General features: G+C 40.6%; 1 protein-coding gene across 1 annotated transcript in view; it reads right to left on the bottom strand.

Annotated features, from left to right (window-relative positions):
- Positions 1-20,592, bottom strand: part of dgkg (diacylglycerol kinase, gamma) — a 103,593-nt gene that overhangs the window by 14,276 nt on the left and 68,725 nt on the right. The window contains exons 21-22 of the mRNA XM_087173612.1: positions 15,593-15,683; positions 11,745-11,946 (exon numbers count right to left, since the gene is read on the bottom strand). Of these exons, the coding sequence (XP_087029738.1) occupies positions 11,745-11,946; positions 15,593-15,683 (293 nt within the window). The remainder of the gene's footprint in view (positions 1-11,744; positions 11,947-15,592; positions 15,684-20,592) is intronic.

Here is a 20,592-nt window from a genome sequence, read left to right on the forward strand (position 1 = left end):
GCCTCATCCTTATACTGCATGCTACTGCACAAACACATGTAGTATTCACCATATGCATCTCTCTGTCTCTGCAGAGCTTTCCAGGAAATAATCATAATAGGATTGAGCATCCATTAAGAAAAAAACCCGACAGTTGGAGACTAAGGGATCGAGAGGGGAGGGTGTGGGGGGGTGGAGTGTGTGGTGGGGGGGCTGGTGACACAATGGATACACATGACAGATGGGAATTAAAAGGAAGGATGGTTGTAAAGATGGATGCAGTGTGTCATTTGCTGCAGTTGACAAGCAGGAAGTGTGTGTGAGTCTGTGAAAACTGTAACATGGTCTTATACTGTTGTAGGTTTAAGACAGAAGAGGTAAAAAAAAAAATTCCAGTGAGTGCTGACATGTCCTATTTTAGGATTATAAAACAGTGCTATTCATATACGCCTTTCCTGTTCTACTATCAAATATATAAATCCCCCTCCTCCGCACACCCACCTATACACCTCTACTTCCTCCAACCACCAAAAATGGGCATGGCGTCCTGCCCCGTGTCCCAGTGTGAGAGCCTGATGGCAGAGTAGCCCACTGCGCTGGTTCTCACCTCACTGATGAGTCCCGCCTCATCAGATCTCTGCGCTTTTGACTCTGAGGCAACCAGCACTGTTACTTCTCAGTGAGGTAGAGCTAAGAATAGAATAGAACAGCCTCTTACATAATGCAGCCACAGTGCATTCTGGGATGGGATGGCATTGGTGTGCCAAGTGAGAATCGTTACTGCTGTGCTGCACTATTTTCTCTGCTGTGCAGGCAATCTGAGCCGTCACCCAGAATTCATTCATTATTTCAAACAGCATCACGTTATTATACAGTGACTCGTGAGAATCTACATCTGATATCTAAATATTCACAACTGTTATAAAATATTAAATATACACAACATTAATTTACTTATATCCTCTTCGTTATGTCTGTTTTTATTTGACTGCAATCATCAATCTTACAATCTCATAATTTCATCTCTCTGTAAAGCACTTTGGTCAATGTTTGTTGTTTTTAAAAAAGCTCTAGAAATGAACTGACTTCACTAAAACATAATGTATTATACAATATAAATACATATACACAGAAGTATGAAACTAAAAGACCAAGACCAACAATATGTTCTTTTGTTATTCAGTAACTTCTGACTTCCCATTGGTTCCTGTTGAATATATAACATGCCTCTACTATGGTAATTGACTAATTGTTCAAGTAATTTTTCATGCAAAAATGGCAAAACATTTTGTTTTCAGCCTCTCAAATATGGAGATTTCCTGTTTATATCAGATCAAACAGAGATTTTTCCCTGAAAATTCTGTTTGAAAAGTGGGTTGGACTACGACTACACAATTACATATCCACAATTATTTATCTTCAGATATTTTTTTCAAATGGTGAGAGTTGTATTTGGGTTTCTAGCCTTAATGTTGCTAGGCCAGCAAGATTCTTCAACTCCATTTAAAGTTTGTCTTTCAGGAGTTAGTCTGACATAAAAGTGTTTAAGAAGTCCAGTTAAACATACAAGGATTTCTGGCAGGTCCTGTAAGAAGTTTTGCTGCCACAGAGGAAATAAATTCCTCACAAGTGAAAACAAGTCGAAAGCGTCTCCCGACATCTTTACGACAGAAAAAGGATGATTTGGACTCGGGGCTGATTGAAGACAACAAAAACGTCAAGTTAATGCTTAAATGCCAATATTTCATTATTTAATTATTCACTTCAACAAGAGATAGTGAGTTCAAACATGAAGACCCTCTTGTCTTCAGACTCATAAACCCTCAGGGGAAATTCTCTGGACAAGTCAGGACAAGTTTTCTCTATCTAAAAACTGGTGTTTGTCATAATGTTCATGAATATCTCTGAATATAAGACGACTCTTATACTCAGGGTCGTTGTATATTCAGGGGATTAACAGTTAATAGCTGGGCACGGTAGTTTTTATCAAACATTCTTCAAACAGGAGGAAATAGTGATTTTGTTTCAATCACAGATTAATACACTTTTATTCACTACACCATGACAGTCTATGTGGGATTGACTTGAGAAGAATAAGTGACAATAGTTAATAATAATAAAAGATATCACGGGTCTAATCCTCGACATTTTAAATTCAGTGATGAATTATTTCTAGCAACCCTTCAATTAGAAGCTGAAAGATGAATTATAAATCCCCCCGAGGAAAAACTGCAGCTTTCATTGTGCATCAGCTTGAGGTGTTGGGCTATAATTATGAGCAGGCATACTTGTGTATCCTTCCTCCGCCCACTTGCCCCTCCCTCCCTCCCTTCCCAACCGACCTGTTATTGTCTCAGGGTGGTCAGAGTCATGGCAGATGGTCAAGAGGAACTGCAGCTCACCTCGCCAGTCCCAACGGAGGTAAAGGTACGGGGGAGAGCACTTGGCCGTTTGACAAAGAACACTATGTTACTATGATACGGTACAAAAATACACCACGCACACCATGTTGCTGATTTCATGCATGGACTATAAGCACCCAGATGGTGATTTTCTTTCTTTATTTTGTCGTTTTGTTTTGTCCAGAAACAAATCGTCATGAGAACCTTTCAGATGGGAGAAAACAATCATGGGAAAGGACCCATCATAGTTTTTGAAGAAGCTTTCAGAAATTTCTCATGTCATCTTTTCCATTGCCATCCAGTTCGAGAGAGACTGGCCTCTTTTTAAGAGCTGCCATTCATTAACTTTGAGTAAATGTATCACTGGAAGGTCATCCACTCTCCCACAATCCACTGAGAGCGACTCAGCAGCTTCATACAAGAACTATTTCCAGCCTCACAGAGTGGAGGGGGCGAATCAAAGTAATTATAGTCCGCTGCTTCTGTTGTGTGAGAAGAAAACAATATGCAGACTTGAGATGTGATCAGCCTAAAATAGCCTCCTTCATGGTGTGTCACAGCTTGACCATTGTGTGTGGGGGGGGGGTTGTGGGCCTTGGGAGGCAGGGAAGGAGGAGCAAGACGAGGCGAGGGGAAGGGGGAGAGCTTGGTGGTGTGATGGGTGGGAGAGCAGAGGGAGGATAAGGTGGACAGAGCGTCGGACAAGCAGGGGAAAAAAACAAATGAGTCATGAAGGGGAGACTGAACGCACCTGAAATAGCAGGTTTCTAAAACACAGCACAGATGAACGGCCAGTGTTGTCACAGTTATCTGAAACTCATTAAAAATGGATTTACACTCCACTACTAATTACCCATCAGGACAAGTAACAAGCTAGCAAGCTCCGTCAGAGGTACTTCCAACACCTCCAGTGGAGGTAGAGGAGAAAACGCTGACTGTGTACAGTATGGAGGCATTTACTCAGCATCTACAGTGGCTCAACTCTGTGACTGTTAATGTGATCATTGTTCATCAGGAACAGGTAGTGCGAGGGATTGTAATTTACAAATCTCAGTATAAACAAACATTTTTTGGGGGTTAGCTTGTTTTCTGTCTTTTCAGGAGCGGGGGAGACGGCAAGCCTTTGCTAAATGAGTTAGAATCTGTCTCTTCCAATCAATCCAAAGTTGTCTGTTTACATGTTGTGCGTCCTTACCTGGCTAGCTACTGATTCATGATCCGGCTGCAGCTAACGATGATATACTCACTTTTTTCAATTAATCTGTCTTTAAAATGATGACAACATCCATATTCAAAAGGGTGTCAAAAAAAAAAGATCCAATCCTTATATTTGAGAAGCTAGAACCAGAAAGTATTTCCCTTTTTTTCTTAAAAAATGACTAAAATGAATAATCAAACTAGTTGCTGATTAACCTTGTGTTAACTGACTAATCAATTAATTGATTAATCGTTGGTGTTTTTAGCTAATTTTAGCTGTTTCGTAACTTGTATTGCTACATAGCTAGCGTTAGCATTAACAGCTGTTTACTTACCAGTCTGGCCAAGATCTTCAACCATCAATACATTTACAAGACAATTGGTTATAATACGCCCGCAGACTGGACTCTACAGTGACTCGGTATCGGAAAAAGTCTGGAGCTAGCTTGTTAGCATGCTAACGTGAATAGAAGAAAAGAAGTGACAGATATAGAAGCTAAACGAGAGGGTTACTTTCTGCCACTGGAGACAACTGTAGCTGAGTAAAGGAATTAAGTTTGATGCTGTAGAGGATTTTTATATTAATCTGTTTTTATACTTTTAATAAAATAATGTGTGCATTGTTGATGTAATCATAATATACTTATAACTAAGTGAGTTTTTTATAAAACTTGCTGTGCAACGTTACAGAAGAACAGACTGAACTTATGATATTGTTTGAAGGCCACCCTAGAAAAAATAACTCCTTATATGGACGACATCCCGGAACAGAAGTAAGACAAAAAACGAGGAATAGAGTAAGGTATTGTCTCTGTTTGCGTGAATCTCTCACAGATCCACCGGCACGAGAGCTGCCCTGCGTAGGGGGGTGAGATAACACGTGGGGGAGCAAAACAACGAAGACAGCGGCATGAACCGATAAGAAGAGACTCAACCCACATTGTATTATTTTTTTCTGTGTAAGAATATGAAAGACTGGGTCAGGAAACAGGTAGAGTGTCAGACTTCGTGAACTGGCACAACTGCATGTTGTTGTCAGGGAGAGATAGTTTGGCCCAGAGTTCTGTAACGATCTCCTTTTTCTAATGCTATATTGCTGTTAGCTTTAATAAATGCTGGGATTTGAACTTTGAACTTTCCTGTTTCCTTCATCAAACCAACACTTGAGTTCAGGTGACGAACTCAACAATGCTAAACTTGAAACGTTTCTCCTCGACTGGTAAATAAACAGCTGTTAATGCTAACGTTCTCTATGTAGCAATACTTACAAATTGTTCCTTTAACTTTGACTTTGAAAAAGAGATTGCTAACCTCAATGAGATTTATCTGGTTAAATAAAGGTTAATAAATAGCAGACATTGCATGTTAAGAGGGCACAATCCCAAAAGGTTGGGAGCCCCTGATTTACACTACTTGTGTAAAGTAGTGACATTGCGGTCGTGCGCCACTGTCAAACACTGTACACTGCACAGTCACAGTCCTCACAAGGTCAACTGAGCAAGTCATAATTCTCCTTTATTCCCACGTGTCAGTCCCTAGAGCGCTGCGTGCTACAGCCACTTTATTTCTGTGCATCCTTTCCAGCTACATCCACTGCAGGAAGTCAAGGAAATCTGATCCAGGAGCAGAGAGGAAATAAACAGGGGAGGGGAGAGATGGTACAGAGATAAAAGTTGAGGAGGAGCACGGTAATGGGATGGGCTGACACCGGGGCCTTCACACGGGAATCCTGTTCCTGTCAGCAGCTCTTTCCCTCTCTGTGATTTCCCCTGCACCTCTGACTGTGATCTGTCTTCACCCGGCTGACAGCGGTGGACTTTTGGCCCCACTTCGCTTCAATTCAGACAGGTTGACTTTTTCCCTCCACCTCCGCACATTCGGAAACCTTAAGTTTAATGACCGCGCCGATATTTTCTTTGTCCCATCGACTGAGCGTCATTTACACCGTGACGTCAGAGCACAGGGCGAACTGGAAGAGTTAGGGACACACGGAAGCACAGTACAAGATGCGGAGTGTTTCTGAGGACAAATGCTTGTTCACACATAAAAGATGTTAAGAGTTTCTCCCCTCAGCTGATATGCAAATTAGGTGATTGCTTCCTAGCTAATTAATTCCCAGTTAATTAACAAAATGCTTAAAAAAAAAAAAAATCAGTGAGAGGAAGTGAGATAATTCACAGGAGGATTGAGTGATACAGTAAAGTGAAACTAAACAGAAACTGAAACCAGAACCAAGTGTGAATTTATCCTAACAACAATGGATAATCACTATTATCATGGTAAATAAAGCTTATTTCTCTCAGTGTGATGATGCCTGTCCAATGCTCAGCAACTTTCAGAGTTATAATGAAAATAAACTTCCCTTCTTAAGTTCTTAATAAAACAACATGTTGACTTTCTTCAGATTATCAGCGGAGCTCTGTAGCACAGAGGTCTGTGGATATACAGAGAATTATTGTTAATAGAAATCACTGTTTCTAAAGAATTTTGAAGTTTAGGTTTTAAAAATATGAAGTGAAATGTTTATATTATATATTTATACTGATGTAATGACCTAATTTTACTTTTTTGGTGTTACTCATGTTGCTTGCGGGGGTCGACCTTCTTTTAGCAGGGTGGTGGTGAAAATGTCTTTTCTGGCTATTTTTATTATCATTTGAACATAACTTTCCTCAGTTTTCTGTAAATGTAGACTTGACCCAAGGCTGAATTTTTATGGTGCGTTCAGGTGGCTTTCTAAAATTAATTCGTTTTGGGTGATATTTAATGTCGTTATTAGATAGAGACAATAGAGTGATGAAAATATTTGAAAATAAAACTATTTCATCTCAAGCAAAAACTTTATCTCAAAGGTTTATGATTCCAATTCACAGATGAACAGAGACAAAAAGATAACACAGACACATAAAGTCCCTCTATTTAGCATTTATAAGCAGTATATTAACACTAAATGGTTCATAACACACTATAATGTAGTTATAAACAGATACAAGTGTTTATTGATGCATCTGTCTACGACTATACGTCCTGCTGTGGCACGGCTGCTGTACAAACTGACAACAAAATGTGAAAAAAAAACACTGTACATTAATAAACACCTGTATACAACTATATTATGTGAGAAGATATAATTAAAACATTTAGTTAACTATTAAGTAAATGCATATATTGCTGATATATGTTAAATAGGAGGACTTAGAGTCAAGAGTTACTGAGAAGACACACAGACACACAGCTGGTACATTGAGGTTTAGGGTGAATAAACATTGACTGTAGCACTTCATGCAAATAAGGCAAGGCAAATATTCACTGTGCATTCAGTAGCACAGCAGGTTAGCAGGCCCTTCTCTTTAAAGCAGGTACAAGATGCCCAGTTTAAATTTCAATGACACCAGTGATTCAATTACAGTTATAAGTTACATAGACTGTCTCTGTGTGTCTGTCTCAGTTGTCGTTTGTGTCCGTGCAGAACGAAAACCAGAGCATAAACACAGTGAGTCAGAGGACTGAAGTTTCAGCGCTGAGGTCACAAGTGCCCTGGGCTTCTTTCACTCTCTCTGGGTAACCCTGGCTCATTGCATTATCTGCAGCAAATGGATTTAAAAGCTTCAGTTTATTGTGCCAGAGAAAGCAACTGCCATAAACAATTAGTTGTATGATAAACATGCAGGCACGCATTCACACAGACGGAGGCACGCTAGTACACACACACACACACACACACACACACACACACCCACACACTGAGGCACGTAAATGCAAACCTAACACAGTTTCTCTTTGAAACTAGAGCACTCGTCTCAGAGTCCTGTTTCCAAATAGCATTAGCAGGACAGGCTAATTTAATAAGGTAAAATCCTGAGGGACAACTCTGGAGAACAAAGATTCCATCACACACGTTCAGACATGCACAACCTGAACGCAGTCACACAACAACATCTGCATCTGTGCGTGTGTGTGCAAAAAAACATCTGGCTCAGCAGGTCTTACTCATATGTTGACGAATAGATAATATGGGAAAAATAATATTGCAATAATTTTCAGGGAGTTTCCTTATATTATTATGTAACTGAATATAAATCCCTGGCTACTGCAGTGCAGTCCAATACAAATGCAAATAAAATACAAATCTCGACTGGAACTGGCTCCGTGGGGCGTGATACGACTGACACCACGGCTTGGATGCAACAAAAGTGCTTTGTCGAAGATTTGAAAATTCTTTTTGAAATTCACTTTTCCATTATTCAATTTTAAGTTCACAATTTCAGATGTGCATTACCCAGGTTAAAGGAACAACAATAGGTGTTATTGTTGTTGGCAGAGACGTGGTGATTCAACTATGTGCGGACATTTTGGGGTTGCAGTTTGTTGTGTAGTTTTGAACTTTATTTTCGCTTCTGCAAAAAGCTCAAATAAGAACAAACGATAACAAACGACGGGGTTTGGAGAAGTCGTGAAGGAGCGTGGGATCATGCAGTTTCACGATAAAACTGAGCGGCTGTGAGCCGAGCTGCTGCTAACACTTGCTCAGCTTGTTTCTCCGATGCTTGACTATCATTGTAACCATGACAACAGAGATCCTCTAACCTTAAAGAAGAACTTATTTTAACCCAAACTACAGTCTTTTCCTAAACCTAAAATAGTGGTAAAAAAAGTTTTTGTGCCTAAACCTAACCGAATCGTGACTGCTCCACAACCTTAACCGCATTATTATTATTGTTACTATGACGACGGAGCTCGGGTACGCCTGTCCATCAACAGCAAACACACGTAAAACAGAAATGGACTGAGTCATCCGTGTTTCTTCTCACTCTATCGTTTCTTTCACTATATCTTCCTCCTCCTCCTCCTCCTCCTGTGTCTTCCTCTCATCCTGTCTCTTCAGTGTAGCCCTGAGATCTCCATGGAAACAAGGTTTACATCAGTCAGCAGAGATGCTGAGACAAAGTGAAGCGAAAGGGACAGAAGTGGGATGAATCGAGAAAACACTGGTGAGAGCGTAGAGTGAATTGTTTTCTAAATAGCAATTATAAGTTGTCAGGGTTCGGAAAACTTATTTATCAGCATGTGAAGTAAAAATTCAAACTGTGACAATAAATCAAACTCGTCTGTTTCTTAATCAGAAGTGAAGGAGTCCTTATAACTTTGAATCTTAATCCGTGAACAAATGAACTTGTCTTTTTTTCTTCACAACTGGGTAATTATCACTGAGTGAGTTCAGATAATCAAACAAAGTTATTTATTAACACTGTGTTCGCATACACTTCTCCAGAAATCCTTTTTTTTTCTGATATAGAAAAGTTACTTGATGGGGACAGCTATATATATATATATAAATATACTGTATATATTTGATAAAAGTCGTCGACCAGAAGCGTGTTCATGTATTGATTGACAGTTGTGAGGGTTCTCCTGACTTTGGTCTTCTCTGAATGGTTGGAAGGAGAGCGAGGCTCGCTCAGACACTTTATATCTCTGCACTGCTGCCAGGCTGTTCCACGAGTCTGGCTCACAGACGCCTGCGACAGCACCTCTCCACTTGAAATGAAGAAATGTTCTGGATCATATTTCAACTAAAAATATTTTAAAAGTTAGATAAAAAGTTAAATTGCCTAACTTTATCTCCTGGTGATCTTTTTTTCCAACTCCTGGTTATTTTCTCAGACTTAATGAAGCTCCAGAGCCACAGACGACATGATACAACTGATTCTCTTTGTGACACATAAACATGTTCAGTAGCAGCAGATTAACCCAACACTCAGGTCGTGAGCACGCACAGCATTTATCTACTGGTGTCATACACCGCTCAAACGTCACCGGCCCGACTGACACGATCTTAGAGGTGAATATCCCGAATATCATGGTTATTTGATTTGGGCCGGATTTTCTTAACAAGCAGCAGCTGTGGTGTTCGGGAGGAGCGGTGACGACACCTGCCAACATGTGTATTCTGAATTCACATCTGTAATTTGAAAGATGTGTCAGTTAATGAGCACCTGCTCCAAAAATATTGGTGTCTGCCACAAACAGTGATTAAAAACTAAAGCATTAAGAATCAAAGCAGCAGCTGCAATAGAGACGTGAATGATGAGCAGATGGAAGACGGAACGCCGCAGCATCCAAAAGCTGTAGAACATATTAATGATTATATAAAACAAACAAACACACAAACCTTAGTGGAAAATTATTGTATCTGCTTCATCAAACTTACAAATGGAAATGAAATGTTTTCTCTGCTGGAAAAAACAACCTTTGATTATCAAGAACCTTTACTTATTTATAATAACTTTCAACAGTTACTGGTGTGGATGAAAGTGAAGAGCAGGCAACACTTTAAACCACATATAATTACTGCACTTAAATGAACCAGGAACAAGCTGCTGCCGTACGTCGAGACGCCACTCGAGGGTCAGACGGCTGATTACAGGCATTGTTATGTCCGTTTATGTCCATTAACTCTTTGATTGTAACGTCACATCACTCAACATGCAGAGCAGTCAGGAAGGTGTGAAGAAAAACTCACTCATACACGCGTATACATCTGAACACACACACTTAAAGCTGGCTGGACACATTATCCCTCCTGTCTCATCTGTGACACAGCGCTGCAGGACATTTCATGGCGATCATCTAAAACAGATGTTTGGTGGCTATCATTGTCTGTTAATACCAGCTGTGCCAGCACTTCCTGTTTCCAGGGAAGAGCGGATGACAGAGGAAGGTAAATGTTAGAGCCCAGTGGAGACAGACGGATGGACAGCCGGACGGACGGACGGCACAAAACTGTTCCAAGTCTGATATCTTAGAGAACTACCTGGTGACATCATGACACCGTGACCCTCCTGTATACCACTGACTCATCACAGACAGCGCATCAAATTCATTGTCAGCATAACACTACAGACAGGAAAGAAGGTCAGGGAGTTTTGTCTGACTAATTTATTAATTAAATCTAGAAACTGTGGACTTGTGTCTCTCTGTGCAGGTGAACGCAGTCATGAACGGTCTCTTCAAATCAAGTGCCTCTTAAAAAAACCAAAGCTGGTGACGGTATTTTTCATGTATGAAGTGTTATTTTTTTTTAATATTCCAATAATCACTAATGACTAATAGGTTCCACATGTTATGTAGCCAGTGTGATGCATTGTGGGTTTAAGACCGGATGTTCTGTAGCAGTGGACACACACAGCGGTGGCATTGAACGTCTCTAGAATGATCATTTTCTTACACTTCCTCCCGACTGAAACAATGAACATTTAACTGGAAATACTCCTGTTTTTTCTTTGTTTTATCCACTCTGCGACACGCTGCTTTCATTCAACACCGTCGCCCTGACTGTGTCTCAGCTCAGTTTCAAGGTGCCAGTCCCGACAGCAGGCTCACTCTTTACATATAATGCTCAGCGGTACCCTACGAGTTAAATCTGATTGGTTTAGTTGAATGATATAATACATGAAATTACACAAAATGGGAACTACTGGGAACATTTACGTCTTCTGGCCTCTAAAAAATCTTTTAAATGAAACAATCCATCAGAGAAAATCACTCTTAGGTCTCATTCAAACTGACAATAGCTCTGCATGAAAAAATAAAAAAACCTGAAGCCCTCTCATTCAGAGCTGTAAAATCCTCTCCCAGTATTAGTAACTACTGTGCAGTGATTCTGCGTCAAACGAGCCTTTAAACGTTCATCTGTTCCTCCAATTGGTCGTCCTGGATCGTATTTCATTGTTTCACTAGTACCTTAAACAACATACCCCCAACCAACGCAGTATTCAGTTTTAACGCAGGCCTGTTTTCTGTCTGAGTCCCCACTTGGGTTGAACTGATCATAACTCACGTCTGAAGTCAGGCCTTAACCTGTGATGAAGGGTCACGAGGAGACAGTTCTTCAAAGTCACAAGGAAAAAAAAAAACAAAAACTGGGAAACAATTATATAGTTTTTCATGTGGAAAACAGATTTATTTCCCCAGAGGGTTTTGAAGGTTTAATTCAATAAAAGCCTGTTATTTTTGATCATTGCTTATGACCGTAGAGTCTATGTTTGAGTTATACAATCATGAACTGACAGTAAGTTTTATTTTGTTAGTGCTCAATGTTTAACGGCGGCTTCCTGTAAGCAGGTAACTGGTCGTGTGTGTTCTCACTTATCTGCACTGACTCACCTTGCACACAGAACTTGAGCTCTTTAGCGTCGGTGACGGTGCTCGCCGGCATCCTCTCGGGAACCTTCTTGCTCATGCGGTTGTAGTTCCTCCTCTTCTTCGTCTCGCCCCACAGGTTGGAGCCGCCGTGCATGCTGGGAATGTTAAGCACCGCGATGCCCTCCAAGGAGGTGTTGCTGAGGTCCAAGATGATTCCGTCGCACTGAGCGGGAAGTAGGGTGGGAGACAAAAGAAAAGCAGGACAAAGAGAAGCAATGATGAGAACAGCTAAAGAAAATCTCACCACAACAATTAAACACCCTGCTCATCACTGACTGACAAAGATGACAAAGTTATGCCAATTTCATATGATCCAGCATGTGTTGCCTCGATCTGTGTAGAGATACACTACTGGCAAATGTTTCCTTGAAACTTTACTGCTGTTGATGGTGTATGAGCTCAGCTGTGTAGGCAGAAAATTTCTTCCGCAGACTATGACAAGACGCACAATAACTACAGAGATGAACAAATAAAACTCTGGGTGGAAGATTTTTCTCTTAATTTTTGGTCTTTTGTGTTTTACTGAAACCAGTTTAAGGGCAATAAATGTAGGATTTATGTTTTATATTGATATAAAGGCTGAAAAAGTCAAAGCTGCAGTGTATGAGTTGCTGTGTCATGGGGTAAATTAGCCGTCCATGCTTGTACCCACTTTGTGCACTGCTGATTTGTTTATGACCACAAGATTTATTTTGTCCTGATGTATTACTTGTACAGAAGCCAAGTGTCCAAGGCTGCAGCTCTGTCTTTATTGACAGCTGTAAAATACACTAAGTTGGCCCGGTGTCTAATAGTCTACACATAGAAATTAACAGATACACTCTTGGCCTATCTCTGAATTACACTGTGTCTAGCCTTATCTGGATGCAACAAATTCTTTAGACACACCAGAGTATATCAACACGTCGCTGTGACTCAGCATGCAGGGTGCTGAGTCAACGTGACCACACACACACACAAAAAATCTTTGGATTTCACCGCACACCCACAATATGCAAGCAAACCACAGAAGACCCATCAAGTAAAGTGTGTGTGGAGTGTGATACATACTCGTACGTGCACACATACATACTGCATATTCACAGAAACACAAATGAGTGGAGACACAGTTCGTTTTTAAATCACCTTCTTCTTCTTTAGCACAGCATTTTTTTTTTGTCAGAAATGTCAGGCTAAAGATGGACACATAGGTGACGTCGCTCATAGGTTTCTGAAGAATGGTAGGAGTGGGCTGCTCCGCTGTTGCCATCTTGGCACTGCCCGACTCTACCTAACGCTACGCTCACCCACCTGTCACTCAAAGCGACACATCTTCAACTATGCATAACTTTAAGCCTTCATAAAATGTAAATGGGTTATATAAAAATTAACTTCCCGATCACTTGCTGTGAACGCAGAAATTAGCTTTAGAGACCAAAACAGTTTTTTGTACCAGGCTGTAAACATGTTTATTTCTGCTGTAAAGTTGGACATTTTAACATGGGAGTCTATGGGGACTGACTCACTGTTGGAGCCAGACTCTAGTGGTCATAAGAGGAACTGCAGTTTTAGGCACTTTGCTTCATGTTGTTCAGCCCCGGAGGTTATCGCTTGGTTAAACCTCTCCTCCACCTTTTGAAAGCATCAAAACTTGGCTTCAGATTATAGGTATTACTTGATAACATTAAATATGCACAGCTAAATAATTAATAGTTAATAACAGAAGCTAAAATGTCCCTCACTCATTCACTCACTACTCCTCATATAACTTGTAGTTTACTGAATACTGAGAAGAAAATAAAGATTTCTCCCATTTTCTCATCCACAAATGCAGGTGCATAGTAGTACACGACATCACCTTTTTACAAATAAGCCCCACCCACTTCAAACCACTATAAAAAAAAACTCAGGGAAAACAAATATTATATATTCAAGAATCTCAAAACTGTTCCACCTTTGGCAGAAAACATTGTATCCGTGAAGGACTCCATTACTCATAGGTTTAATAAGGTAATAAGGTCGTAGTAATCCAAGTGCAACAATTAACACAGATGCTTCACAGTAAACACCATCAACACATCTCCTCATCAGTCCATATCAGCCTCCGACCCGCCCACTCCTTAGTCTGGTGTTTATTTTCTACATCCTGTGGTACAGCTCTTCTCACTGGGCGCCCACCAAGAGTTTCCTGCCTGTGCAGATCACCTGATTGCCCTCATGAGCTGCAATCTGCCTACACAGTTGTTCCCCGGTTTCTTATTAGACATGATGTCACTTCACGTGGAAATCACTCCCCTCTGAGCAGTAAACACGTCAGCATCTTCCACGGTGCTTTCACATGAAAGAGTCTGTTTTGCAATCGGCCGCGCAGACAGATTCAGAGAGACACAGACGACTGATTCAGAATTTAGACTAAAGGGCTAAAGAGAGGAAACATGATGTGATACTTGCTAAGAGGATGTATTACAAACAAAGTGCAAGAGCTTCTGTTTCCCACAAAGAAAAAGATTATGTCAAATTCTGCTTCAGTGTGAGTGTTCGCTAAGTTCGCATGCCAGTGAAACGGTAGAGGAAGTGAAAGAAGTCGTTTTTTGAGCAATGCAAGTAGAATCTAAGTTCAAAGGTCAAAGAATCTTTATCGTCCCTAACAGGGAAATTGATTTGCAGCCAGGATATACTAAAACGCACATACACAGACACACATAGCACTAAACACTTATGGACATCCACAGACAGGACTGTGCGAATAAGCGGTGTCCAGTGAAATACAATCTGCGATCTAACAACCGAATAGCAGCAGGAACAAAGGAAAACTTGTATCTCATACATAACGAGCCCCTTAAACCCACGACCCGAGGGTAACCGTTCCTCCAGAAGGGACGTAGCCTTCATTACTAACTGCCTTTTATACAGGTCTGTAAGCTGGGCTTTCATAACTCAAATTTTACTTACCTGAAAATACAGGAACATATTTACATTAAACAGTCGCCACAGCGGCAGGTGTGTATTAATCCGCAGCTGAAAATAGTCCCCAACAATAGCGTTGTTTTACTTAACTAACCTTTGGTAAAAACTAAAGTGACCAGCTGTTTCAGGAACTCACTGAGACTTTAAAAAAAAAAAAAAAAGAAGAAAGTAAATATCTGCCTTTTTTTGGACGAACAGATGTTGGTGTTTTAATTGGATTCGTTAACAATTAATTAACACAGAAAAGCCTTAACCTTTAATAAAGTAGTAGAGCTCTATATTGACTAAGGCGATATTTGTCATAATGGTCAGTAAATAAAAGATGTGGTAACACATTATCTCGGCCGTAGTGAATCAAGAAACTCATTTACTTCACCAGTGACACCTTGAATGTTTCTGTCTGACAATAAGCAGATGTTGGTGTGACTGGATGAATATGGTATGGTATGATATGGAGGGTGCAGGGCATGAAGCAGTTTGTTTGCATGTTTTCCGGTGTGTTTTCTTGGAGTGTTGCTGTGCTTTAAGCACCCAGGTGACAGATTATGCGGCGCTGTATGACAGAATGAGGCAATCAGTGACTTTATGGAGCATTAATCTGATGATGTGCTATGAATAGCTCGCCTCATTAATATGGCAAAACTACTTTGGCGTAAATTTCTTCAAAACCTTTTAGAAAAAACATAAAATAACAGCACTTAAAAGCCTGTCAGCGAAAAGGCAGGAAAGCAAACTTGTTGAGGTGTAGTGTACACAAGATGTTTCTTTTTTTTTTTAAATCAAATATGGTATTTAAGGATATTTTCCTCACTTTTTGTATCCACTCACCCATTATGTCTCAGGGACAACAGTCTGTGACTCACCTCGACTTCGATGCATTCGTTGAGCTTCTTGCAGGTGGCAGATATGGTCTCAGTGGTGCCAAACTCAAAGTACCAGAGCTTGTTCTTCATTCTGAGGAGAGAGAGGGGAAAAAGAGGACAGACGTGTTTGTGACCAACACATTCGAAAATATTCCCAGTCCTAACTTAGCTTGCACATGAGTACAGTGTCGCGCGCCCGTGGCTCCATTTGTTTCGGGTGCAGTGGACACATATTGAAGCTGTCCGGTGCCTTGAGTCATCTCACATTTTGAAACTGACAGGTCAGGACAGCAACAGGCCATGTGACCACAGAGGTCAAAGCTCCACTGACGCACCCCAAAGCCTTAAAAACGGAGACACTGGCAGCATCGGTGGTTAGATACTGCACCGCAAAATATTAACCCCCCCACCATCTGTCAACCCGGCCGCCCGCTGTTCTCTGCGCTTTCACCAAAGCAATGTACACATTTTCGCCTCCGTGCCCCGATGCCGGGAGTTGAAATGTCAACATCGCCTCTGGAGGGGACGCGGAGTGAAACATTGCTGGTGGAGACTGCGAGGTCAAGGTAAATATTACTGTGATTCACAACAATGAGCAATGCTTCATTACTGCCCTGCAGATGGGTTTGTCAGAGGTGACCTGATGGATGCAGTTTTGTTTATATCCTGATGTCATTTGTTGCAGTTTTAGAACTGGAGAGAGGCTGAATGACACAGTCAAGGTGAAAGATCTGCTTGACCGATCTGTGAATATCAACTGTAAAGTGACGAAGCACTAATGATGTGTGTTTTCAGGGTTAGCAAAAAAAAAAAACCCCAACAGGTTCATCAACTGGACGTGACTCTGGAAACTCAGTGAAGAGTCTTACACCGTCTCAAACAAATCATCCAGTAGTTGTCGAGACATTTCGGCAAAAACCATGTATGTCAACCTCATCGGTCACTAGGGGTAAAGTCAGGGGATCATCAGAGTCGACGGGACTCATCCTCTGGGGACCATGAATGTCTGTACTAAATGTTGGACTAACCCCTTTAAAAGGAAGCGGTCTCTGCGCGATCACTAACAGATTCTGGAGCGGTTTGTGGTTGGAACGTGATCCGACCTCAGTCTGATCCAACTACAGAGCGTAATTGTTATCAGCTAGCTGGAGAATGAATCGAGGTCTGACCTCAACAACAAAGCACACTGCTTTCTTGATGTTCGGACATGTTGGACCCTTTACTACTAGATTACCCCTGAAGATGTCCAATCTCTATCATAGATGGATTAAACTTCCTTTTATTTTCTCAATAAACTGATTCATTGTTTTGTGTATAAAATGTCAGAAAACAGTGAAAATGCCTGTTATAATTTCCCACATCCCGAGGGACGTCTTCAAATGTCTTTTTTTGTCCGACCAACAGTCAAAACCAAAACATATTCAGTAACCTACGCTGTACGACAAGGAAAAGCATGAAATCTAGAGACGTCCTGAGCTTGGGGCCGATTCACGAAACGCTAATAATCAATTGCTAAATGGTGTAGAAAATATTCAGCAGCAGCAGCAGCTTCTCATCATTATCAGTGAGCGTCACTTTTTGCTGGTTAAAAGGTTAAAATTAAATGTTGTTTAATGACAAATTAAGCTTTTGGCCTGTCTGTGTGTCTGCCCTCTGCACACTGCTGTTAATACCTGTCAAAGAGAGTTAGTGGGGGAAACCCTGTCACACCACCGTACAACCTACTCCAACAGAGTGAGACTTCTTCTTCCTTTCATATCACATCAATAATTTAACCTTATAAACTTTATATTTTGTAACCATGACCTTCAGTTTTTGGATCAAGAAGCTCATAAAAAACAAGGTGTGTGACATTAAGTAGTCTACAGCTGTGTTATGTGTTTATTTTTGCCTAAAAAATGCCTGAAATTATTAAAGTATTAATTTGATAAATGATTAATCGACCAGCTTTCCAGCTCGAATGTGCTCCAGAGATCGATCATGGGTCTATAAAATGTTTCACTTCACCTTTTTGCAGTCTAAAAAAGGAAAAGAAAAACAGAAAGTAAACCACAGAAAAAACATGACTAACTTCCAACTAACCGACGGCTCAATGTGTTTTACTGCAGAAATGAAACATATTTCATGATATGACAGTGGGTTCATTGGCATGTGGATATGCTGCTGATACTGACAACACAGCTATTGACACAACATCTCCGTATAATGTGGGCATACCAATAACAAGGTTATGAGAGAAAGACGAGGGCATCGAACATCTAAACAGAACACGACCTGTTTGAACAGTTCAACGTATTTTGCTGTTATTCTTTTATTTCTTTTTCAGCATTCAAGTCTTTAATAAGTGTTTATTTTACTGTGAGTGTAAGTAAAATGTCTTAAGCCGCTGCACTTGTTCACATGTTTTTCTCCCTGCTAATTGTCTTTCTGTCCCTTGTTCTCTCTCTTTCACCTTAATACCTCCCCTGAAACCTCTGCTGCTGTCAAATCAGGGGATTATGAGCATATTTGAGATCACAATTAGGAGCAGTTGCGATTCTCAACGAGGCGAGCTGCCTAACCTCATTAAGCTGCTTCCACTTGAGACGGCCTGTAAAAAATGCAATTAACTCATGTTTTTTCCCCTCTCTTATGAACACAGAGTGCAACAGGGAGACACGCCACTTCCATAAGCCTTTCCTCCATTATTCCCATGTTTCTGCACAAAAACTAATGCAAAGCTAGAACAAAAGGGATCTTAAAAAATGGGGGGTGGGGGGGCTGGTGGTGGTGGTTTACCAATCATGACTTGTAAGGCAGGGTGTGTTGAACCCTAAGGAGATGGTAATAGGTTTAGTGTTAAACAGTGTCCTCGCATGGAACTGACAACTGACTCCCCGACAAAGAAAAGTAGTTTCTTTTCAACTTGAATGAAAACCGTTAAGATGCTTCGTCTCTTTAAAGCTGTTTCAACATTTCAAAGAGAATCGAGTGGACTCACGTTTCATCTACCAGAGAGCAGAGAGAGAGAGAGAGAGAGAGGAGAGAGGCTTTACCACTGAGGTGGAAGGTGGAACCATGTTGTTGTGAAAACATGGTTCAGGTGCTTCGGCAGAGCTCTGGGGGGGACGACTCCAAAAACTCTCTGCTGTATATCTGGTCAACCCTTACCCAATACCTTGCTGCCCCCTTCCCTACAGATAAGCATCTCCTTTAATCCCCAATGTGAGCAGTGACCTCATGACCCACCACCTCTTTACTGCCCCTCCTCCCTCATACCTGTTGTGAAATCAGGAGGACATGAGGGTGGACTCTGACGTAACTTGTATAAAGTTGTGCTTAAAAAAAAGAAAAAGAAAGAGATCATTTGTGTTGGTAAATACCAAATTATTTCAACAGAAATCAAAGTTGGAAGTCTGTGGACATGATATTGTGAGGAGAGAAGTCAACTACAACTCCCATGACACATTTCAGGAGGAAACATCCCATTACCCAGCTCAAAAGTGTATTTCAGGTGCTGCAAATGGCAAGTGGAAACTAAAGATTAGAAACCTAATAAAACATTTAGCACTCGCAATCATTTTACTTCCACATTCTGAGGCAATTTAGGTTGAATTAGGCAATTATGTGTAGTATTTTGTTCCCAGTCACACAGACAAAAGCTCTGATTTGCGCCTCTGACTGACTTTTTCTCCACAGCAACATGGGAAGTCCATGTTAATATGAAATATTGATTAATAAAACTTCCAAGGTAGAAACCCCGTTTACGCCTTGACTGTGTGTGATGTGTACCTGAATCACAGTTTATTTAAAAGCAGTTAATGTCGGGAAAGATGTGACTCAAAAGCAGGAACTTAATACAAGTTTGTTCATAAATGCAAAACACTGAATTAAATTAGGATGTGTTTATAAGGCCAAATATATTTAAAATTGACAAAAGAAGAACATTTAAAGGAAGAAAATCCTAGATTTGCATTAATCGGATAATAAAGCATTTCTAAAGAAAAGGCATCAAATGAATCAAATATTAGCTCTTACATCAGAGCACGGTCATGAGATTTGTGTTTCCTTTATGCAGCAGGTAATGTGGGTCTTTCCCTTGTACACAGGAGCTGTTGCTTTTAATTTTCTCGGAGCAGTAACAGCAGTTTGTTTGGAATAAATAGAAGAATCTGGGAAGTGAACACGACAGTCACTGTAGCGGCACAGACAAAGCAAAACATCTTCACACTCCATCAGCAGAAAATCTAAAAGGGAAAAACAACCCTGGCTGCAGTGTTTTTGGACCAGAGGTCAGCAAGGTGCTGACACCTGATCTCTGCTAATCCAATCAGGTGATAAGTTTCAGTGACCTGTTCTTTGGGCTTGATGACAAAGCAGCTTATGAAAAGAGCTAATGGTGTTTACATAAACAAACACCGGGGATCAAAGCGTGTTTTGCTTTAAAATAAATATTAACTCCGATCACTCAGTGTCGGTCTGTTCGCTCATTACAGTTATTCCTCAGATCACTGGCAGAATGTAATCAGCTGGTAAAGCCTGGTTTATACTACACTGCGTAGGATCAATACATAGAGTACTTACACCGTAGCTAACGCTGTGCCTACGCCGTGCCTACGCCGTACCTATGGCAACGAGTCAACGCAGAAGTATAAAACAGGCTTAAGGCAGATCCGTCCTATAACTCAGGCTGAAATCTGTTCATTTAGTTTCCTGTCTTTTAAGAAAATGTCAATTTTAAAAAGTTAAGTTCAACAAGATTACTGATTTGTCTGATCTAATGTTCACCTCTTTTTAATATTAAAACACAGATAAACATTTAACATACAGGATTTTTTAACAAGTAAGTGTAACTTCAAACAAACTGCATCTTGAGTGTGGAGTTTCATTGTTGACCGTGGGAACATATCTATGCTTGTGTATCTGAAAACACAGTAACATCTAAGTAAGTGACCTTAGAATAACAGAAACTGTATCTTGTATTGTGCTACCAACTGTTGTTGATCATTTGAAGGGAGTGT

This window comes from Seriola lalandi, unplaced genomic scaffold (assembly GCF_002814215.2).
Source record: "Seriola lalandi dorsalis isolate HSWRI2012SDOR001 ecotype SW California unplaced genomic scaffold, Sedor1 jcf7180002054258, whole genome shotgun sequence".
Classification (NCBI taxonomy): domain Eukaryota; kingdom Metazoa; phylum Chordata; class Actinopteri; order Carangiformes; family Carangidae; genus Seriola; species Seriola lalandi.